We start from the raw sequence: 7,964 nt of genomic DNA on the forward strand, positions 1-7,964 counted from the left end.
TTTCATAGTTTCTGTCGATTTATAATTAATCTTAAAATTATAACAGTGTTAAAAATATATATATATAATCATATCTTTGTTTCTTGTTGAAGATATAAAATGATATATTTAGTCAGTGATTGATTATAAACAAATGAGAGAAGCCTATGTATTGTAGCCCTAGCTAGTCAAAAGAAAGGGAAGAAACTGACAGAAGCTTCGTGCAAGCTTGTGATATGCATGCATAGCATTAGCCAACGTCATTAGTCTACAGTCAGATTAAGTTATTTCAAAAGTATCCTAAAACAAACTTGAAATTTTATAATGTAAACAATACATCTCACATGACGGGTTTATATCATAATTGAGATGACGGATAATGGGCAGAAGTTGATTATGATTAAGATACACTAAATGACAAACGGAGAAGCCATCACCATAATCACAATAAAATAATTTCAGTTCATACAGTTGCTTGCAAATGTCTTTTGGAGTTGGGTAAAAAAAAAATTAATAATAACATCAACATAAATATATTTTTTGAATTATCTACATAAACCATGTTATTGTTATGACTATAATCACAAGGAAAAATTTAAAATAGAAATTTATCAAAAAGATAAAATAAAAATATATGAACCTTACCCGTATGTTCATGCTATAGTTACAGTCCAAAGCGATTATAGCTAGCTAGCTACAGATGATTCCGAATCATCCAAAACCAAGCTATGAATTCCAATTCATACTTGGGTGTTGAAATTGTTGGCGCAAAACCCCATCTCCGAGGGACCCAAGAAGTGCATTAGGGTGAAACGGCGCCGTACCCTGTGGGAGCTGGTTTAGCATAGAAACAAAGGAGGAGTTGCTTTCATCAACCCCACCTGCAGCAGTGGCGCTAATACCACTGTTGAGATCAGCATGAAACCTTTTGCTCGATGAACTTGTAGTAGCAGCAGGAGCAGCAGTCCCCATCGATCCCGCATCGTTCCAAAACGACGATGAAAGTGGACGTTTCACGGGCAGGTTACTTTTTGAGCTTGAAGTAGATATACCACCAAACTGATCATGATGATGCTGATGATGATGAGAGTGAGAGCCTTGTTGATCACTTGACGATAATATACCCTCAAAAAAACCCTCGTGATCATCGTTTTCGAGCAACGCCGTGTAGTTTGTAGTGTGCTTTGGCTGCGGCGGTGGCGGTGGCGGAGCTGGCAATATTGATGATGGGTGGACGAACATACCGTCCATAGAATTATTGGAAGAATCCTCGTCCATCATAGGCCTCTGCGCATTGTTTTTCTTATAAATCCGACACAAAACCCAATCATCAAGCTACAAGAAGAAAAACAGTAGATCAAAACCCACAAGTTAACACATGAATTATTGTTTGACAAACCAAATAATATTAAATGTACCCTTAAAGAGGCTTTTTTGTTGGATGCATCAGGAGGCTTAGAAAAGTTGTTGTTGTTGTTGTTGTTGTTGACTAGGCGATACTCGTGCATGATCCAATTGGTCTTGATCCCTTTTGGGGGCTTGCCACCATAGAAAACCAGAGCTTTTTTAACGCCAACCTTTTGGTTTCCAATGGATGTTAGAATAGGCTTATCGGTGCCCGTGGCCTTCCAATACCCTGACGTTGCCGCTCTGTTAGGCCTTGCCCCATTCGGGTACTTCCGGTCTCTTGGACTGAAAAAATACCACTCTTGCTCCCCAAACGTCGCCTTGCCTATACAAATACAAAATCAAATTGAATTGAACTTGTTCATAATTAATGAAATCTATCTAATTGATTAAAGATGACGTACGTACTTGGTAGCTCCCATGGATCAAACTTGTACAAGTCCACCTCGGCGATGATGGTGACCGGTAGAGGAGCGGAGGCGGCCTTTTTCTTGAGATAATGGACCACCAGCTCTTCATCGGTCGGGTGGAACCGGAACCCGGGTGGCAGCTGCGGGTGTGCTTGTGAACCCGATGATGAATCTGTGCTCTCCATCAGTTCCTCTTAATTACTTGTTTAAAGTTGGTGTTCGTATCACCAAAAAGACAAAAAGAAAGACAAAAATAATATTGATTGATGAAGAAGAATTAGAGCTAAAGCTGCAAGTGTTTGAGCAATGGTAGCTGCTAAAGAGTAAAGACAGGGGAGGGGAAATGGTGGTGAGCGAGGTTGATGAGGTTGATGAGGCAGAGTGGCGGTTAGGTGCTAATAAAAAAGACCCCAAGCGGCACCGGTGATCGGGCGACACGTGGATACATGACGCAATGGTTTGGCGACACGTGGGGGTTGGGACCATGAATATGGAAGGGGAGGGGTGATGGATGATAAGGAAGGGCAGAAATGGGGGGAGGTTTTGTGGGTCGGATCGGAGGTTTGGAACTGCCTGGTACGCCTTTCATGTCATGCTTTTCTTATTGATCAGCCAAACACGCCCAACTAGCTCCCTCTACATAACAGATTTTGTGAGTGAGTGACAAGAGAGAAAGAGAGACTCCGCACGTGTGTTAATGTGCGTGCTAGACATCATTTTCTTTTATTTTTTCAGATTTTTAAGTGTAATGGTCTTTGAACTTGTACTCGGATCATTTGTCTCATGTGCGGTGCAGCTATTTGATTCTTTCGTCAATATGAACTTCAGGAGTAGAGCCATCCATTCATGTACAAATCACCTATAAAACGATTTATTCATTTTGATAGTCATTATTGACGGAATGACTAAATTGCCATGCGTGATACAATTGAAAAAGTATGGAATAAATTAAAAAATGAGTTATATAGTTATCATGTGCTTTTTCCATATTCCAAATGCAATACCTTTGTCTTATGATCTTGGTGTCAAAGACAGAAAATCTTTATGAGATCTTGAATGAGTCCATGCCCTATTGTGAGGTTAATCTCCACTTGCCTTTTTGACAATTGGTGTATTCTCATTGCATATGTATATTGTATGCATATTTTAGACCTCAAAGTAGCTAGTGGTCAAATTCATTTAACCATAGGAACCAACATTCTAAGAAATTTGGGGTTTTAACACATGAGGCGGCCTAGGTTAGATTAGCTAGCAATTTCAGTTGAATGTTGTTTTCGAATGTCTACATATTAGCACATGGGGGACGAGTACTCCATGCGTCAGAATGCCTGTTGTCATGCTTGGACTTTGACTATATTACATGAACGGTCCTTGTTACTTTTTCCTCTCAATTTGCTTTTAGTAGCCATCCATGCATCATGATATATCCATCACTATCCACAAATTTAGAGGAAGATTAAAAATGTGGTCATTAGCTTTGATTCTCTGGCTTGCTTTATGTCCTTTTTGCTTCTCTACATCACATTTTGTGACTTGAGATGCTTCATTCTTGTGCACTTCATCACAATATTCGAAATTATTAATTAATTGAAAGTATGTAAAATTTAAGCAAAATCAGTCATTTAGACAATATCCAAAATCAATAATGAAGTCTCGGTGTCAGTCACCTTAAATCATTTGATAAATAAGTAATTTGTGACTCAAGTAGTTAAGAGCATTTACCTCATAGGTTTAAGTTCGATTCCCCCTCCTCTATTATCCGTTGTATAAAAATACAAAAAAACATTTGATAGATTCAGACCGTATTTTTAAGTTGAGGCCCAACCTTCTCACTTGCCGGATTGTCTGCTTCTGATGGGCCCATCCATTTGTCCACAGTCCACACGACATGCTGCAGAAAGTGGCTTTCACGACGAGGATCATATGGTGCTTTCAAACATATTTTTTGTTTATTTTAAATATTTATCCTATCAGAACTTTATATATAATAATAAAAACCAATCAATATTGTACACGTGGAAATCCTTGATAATTTAGACGTGTCCAGGCTGTGGCATACGTAGGTAATATCCTATGATATAATTTGTAGCCATATTTGTAGGGCTACATGACCAAAATAAATAAATGAAAGAAGAAGAACAGCCTGAATTTGCCTAATTGCTTGTTGATTAGGAAACAAAAAGTTGGGTTGGGGGGTGCCCGTGATTCGTGAACACCACAATTTTTATTTCCTTGAAAAATCATGGGCATATGACAGCTGCTGCTGCCGCTTGAATTTTTATTTGTGGCTTACAATGTGCGATCCATGAATCACAGTTCATTCATGTGATGCAACATTTTGTATTGTGTAAACATGCGCATGCCACATATTCAGTTTTCAGATAATATCTAAAATTAACATGGTATGGACCAAAATTTTGATGAATTGTCTACTATTACATTTATGCCCATTTTTGCCTCGACACTTCTGTTGACGATCAAAATTTATTTATTTTAAATCAACGGAAAAGGGAATTTGAACTTGAAACATCTTTTAATTAGAAAGAAAAAAAAGTTAAGTCCACTTTTGCCTTGACACTTCTGTTGACACTCAAGATTTATTTATTTTAAATCAACGGAAAAGAGAATTTGAACTTAAAACATCTTATAATTAGAAAGAAAAAAGAATTAGGTGGAGTTATTTATTTATTTTTATGTCATATTCCATGTTTGACGACCAATGAGTCCTGAAATGGAGAATATTCTTGATTATATCAAAATGCTTTCACATTGCAAATGAAGAGTATGTGTCTATGCGATGTGTGCAAAAGCCACCCTAATAGGAGAGGTCACAAGTTACAACCTTCTTTTACGCTACTATCCACAAATAATATAGTAATAAGTTGTAACAATGGCAGCAAGCAAGTCTTTTTAAGTACCAGAAGATAAAAGAAATTAAATTTTCCACATTAGTCGGGAAAGTCTAGCCCGGCAAAGATTTGTCCTGAAAGAAAAACTTTGCCGCGAATGATCTATCCTGGTGAAACTTTGTCGGCTAGAACAATATTCGTACAAGCAATCCCCTGAACTTCTCATTCAATGTGACAAAATAAAATATCTTCTAAAGTCAAAATATTTATTTTAACAGATTTCTTCTGTGCAAGTACTTTGCAAAATAAATATGGTGACCTCAAGTCCAAAGATGGATATATAAAGAGAGAGCCATCTTTATCTTCTAGTAGGGACTTAGGGCATACATCTTACAACCATGAGGAGCAACATTTGCAGTCAACCGAAAACGCTTGCTCCTTGAAACAAATGAGTGCTGCAATCAAATGACATTAAGGCATGAGGCACTGAGGGAACACACAAAACAGATATATCAAATGTGAGCAGTGCTAGGGTAAGTTGCGCGCGTGGGCTGATGGCTGGATGCATGTGAGGCTCCCAATGCATCAGCCCATGCGCGCAAGCATCCTTCTATAAATGCATACATACCGCCCACAGATCTCTGACGACAACAGGCTTATACGGAGAGAGTCCAATGTCCCTCCATGTCACAGATATAGGAGCAACTGACCTGCCTCTGTTCCACAACACTACCACCACTCTTTTCCTTGATAATGGTCCTGCCCACACCTGCATTTCAAATTGACAGCTTATCATATGACTATAGTTTGAAAAGCTGTGACAGGTTATAGAATTTGAACAAACATGGTTAATCAATAGTCTATAAACTAATTGCAGAAATGAAGGAAAAGGGCAAGCATCTGAAACTGCAACATACTTCTAGGCCATCTTTTGAACGCAATTTCCTTGCTTGAACTCCCATTGGATCCTGATTAACATTAATGACCTCCTTGTTTCCAAGGATCTGAAGAGTCTCTTTGCTTGCAGATCGGACGTCACATCCAATAAGTAAAGGAGCCTGTGACAATAATATTTTTGGTATTATCAGTGAATGCAAGTCAAAGAGGTGACTGAAAGAAAGCAATTAGAAAGTTTGGAGATGATCGCATACTTTCATAACTGCCCAAATGCTAAAATGAGATCTATACTCCTCTAGACTCATCCCTCCATTGCCCACTTCCAACATATCAGGATCTATTACAATCAAATTACATTTCAAATAAATAAGTGTACAGGCATTTAAACAAAGATAAGAAACAAGATGGCTCTGGAAATTCTTAAGTTCAATATGGTTTGTAATTGTAACATATGTTACACAACTACATGGTTTCACTTGAATAACAGAAAATAGACAGTCAATAACATTTTAAAAAAATTACCATTCCACTTGCCAGGTCCTGCATATCTCCCCCAAATGTTGTTTTGATCTGCAATCGACGTGATACTGAAATTGTAATGTACACAGATTAATAAAAGCAAATGATTCAATGTTTCAAGGTTAGAATTCTCTTTCAAATCAGGATTCAGGTTGAGATCTTGAAAGAATTAGAAAAATGAGGAACTGAGAGTGCACCTTGCCCAGGTATCGTTAATGTCTCCTGTAGTTCTCCAAGTATTGCCATACAAACCAGCCCATTTGGCAGGATTCTCTTGTCCCCTTTAAGAACACATTTTTGTGTTAAGGCTTGTTTGATAATACCAAACAGTTTCTAATGATGCAAACACACAGACCTTGTAAACAAATTTAAGACAGGATGATGATGTTATCAAGTACAAGTGACTTGCCATTCGCATAAGGAGTATAGAATCGGCCTTCCAACCTTTTGCAGTGCATAACTCATTCTAGCATATCTTTTTTGAGGCTTAGAACCATCATTGTAACAGTTATCATACTTCAAATAATCGACCCCCTACAGCCAAATGATCCTATCAGCTGAAGTTCATTCCTTTAACCAAAAAAATCAATTCCTCATCCTCATGTTGTATAAAAATATCAGATACAAACCCACTCGGCGAAGGTTCTTGCATCTTGCTCTTCATGCCCAAGTGAGCCCGGCATTGTCATGCTGCAGGTCATATAGCTAATATACAAAATAATGAAAATAAAATGATATGAACAACAGATAGTCTTCATTTTATATAAACACAAATTTCAGAGATATATTTACCCAGCATCAGAGTATATGCCAAGTTTTAAGCCTCTTGCATGAACATAATCTGCAAGGGTCTTGATTCCAGAAGGAAAAGTAGATGATTTTGCTCTGAGATTACCCCTCCTGTCTCTGTTTTTTTCAGCCCAACAATCATCTGCATTTTAGACCACACCAAGAGTGAGAGTGAGGACCTTGTTATAGGTGGCTAGGAAAGGCAGGATATTCAGAACTAAATAATTAAGTGAAAGTCTGTAAAGATGCCGACCTAAATTCACATATTTGTATCCAACTGCTGCCAATCCAGTTGAAACAAGAGCATCCACTGTTCTCAAATTCAAACAAATCAACACCAAACGTTACATGATCATTCTTACAAATGAATGGTATACAAATTCAACTGCACAAATTGTGAGAAATCTTTGAAGCCAATTCAATTGAGGCCATTCCTATAATCAAAGTCAATATCTTTAATTGCAATGAACAAGCTTTTTAATGAAATTGTGTATGTAACATTGTTGTGATATTGAAGAAATTTTTTCATAGGAAAACTTTACCAATAGTCTTCAGAGTGCTTTCATTTATATTGCATTGGAAGTGATTCCAACTGTTCCAACTGCATTCAAAACCAGTTAGCCAAATGGAAAAAAGCCAATTGCTTTCAAATAAAACTTGGAAACCAGGTAATCCGATGAAAGCAATTCCAAATAGTACTTAATTGATCTTACTTACCCCATTGGAGGGGTTCGAGCAACCCCATTGGCAAGAAGGAACTGATTGTATTCTGCTTGATGGGTATTGTTCCTGAAATTCATAGCATCTATCACATGGACAAAAAATAAAACAAGAAAAAAGAGAAGAGAACTTCCGTTTCTCCAACCCATTTTGGGAAAAGAGTGTAAAAGGGTGTGTATCTGAAGAATTTTCTTATGAGATCTGGGACAGAGCTTAAAGACTGAGGAGGGGCTCTGTTTCTGTGAGTGTGGTTTTACTGTAAATGTGAAAATGTAATACTGCAATCAGATAAGACCCTTCTGGCTTCATGTACAGTACAATACAACTGCATAGATATGCGGGTGGGTGGGAGACAGATACAACTTCTTGGATATATATATGTGGAGAATGCTAG

At 37.7% G+C, this 7,964-nt stretch overlaps 2 protein-coding genes across 2 annotated transcripts; both read right to left on the minus strand.

Moving 5' to 3' along the window:
* Nucleotides 1–480: 480 nt before the first annotated feature.
* On the minus strand, nucleotides 481–2,446 carry LOC117626545 (NAC transcription factor 25). Its single transcript, XM_034358280.1, has 3 exons — nucleotides 1,795–2,446; nucleotides 1,398–1,711; nucleotides 481–1,314 (listed from the first exon to the last, which is right to left on the minus strand). Exons 1-3 carry the CDS (start codon nucleotides 1,979–1,981, stop codon nucleotides 706–708), a joined length of 1,110 nt encoding a protein of 369 aa, XP_034214171.1. The 5' UTR covers nucleotides 1,982–2,446; the 3' UTR covers nucleotides 481–705.
* Nucleotides 2,447–4,721: 2,275 nt separating this feature from the next.
* LOC117624656 (alpha-galactosidase-like) lies at nucleotides 4,722–7,950 on the minus strand. Its single transcript, XM_034356035.1, has 12 exons — nucleotides 7,568–7,950; nucleotides 7,393–7,451; nucleotides 7,104–7,160; nucleotides 6,854–6,992; nucleotides 6,691–6,766; nucleotides 6,471–6,595; nucleotides 6,259–6,342; nucleotides 6,065–6,129; nucleotides 5,797–5,879; nucleotides 5,563–5,703; nucleotides 5,274–5,414; nucleotides 4,722–5,100 (listed from the first exon to the last, which is right to left on the minus strand). The coding sequence occupies exons 1-12, from the start codon at nucleotides 7,717–7,719 to the stop codon at nucleotides 5,011–5,013; spliced, it is 1,212 nt and encodes a 403-aa protein (XP_034211926.1). The 5' UTR covers nucleotides 7,720–7,950; the 3' UTR covers nucleotides 4,722–5,010.
* Nucleotides 7,951–7,964: the final 14 nt, after the last annotated feature.

The sequence above is a fragment of the Prunus dulcis genome, chromosome 4, assembly GCF_902201215.1.
Source record: "Prunus dulcis chromosome 4, ALMONDv2, whole genome shotgun sequence".
Lineage (NCBI taxonomy): Eukaryota > Viridiplantae > Streptophyta > Magnoliopsida > Rosales > Rosaceae > Prunus > Prunus dulcis.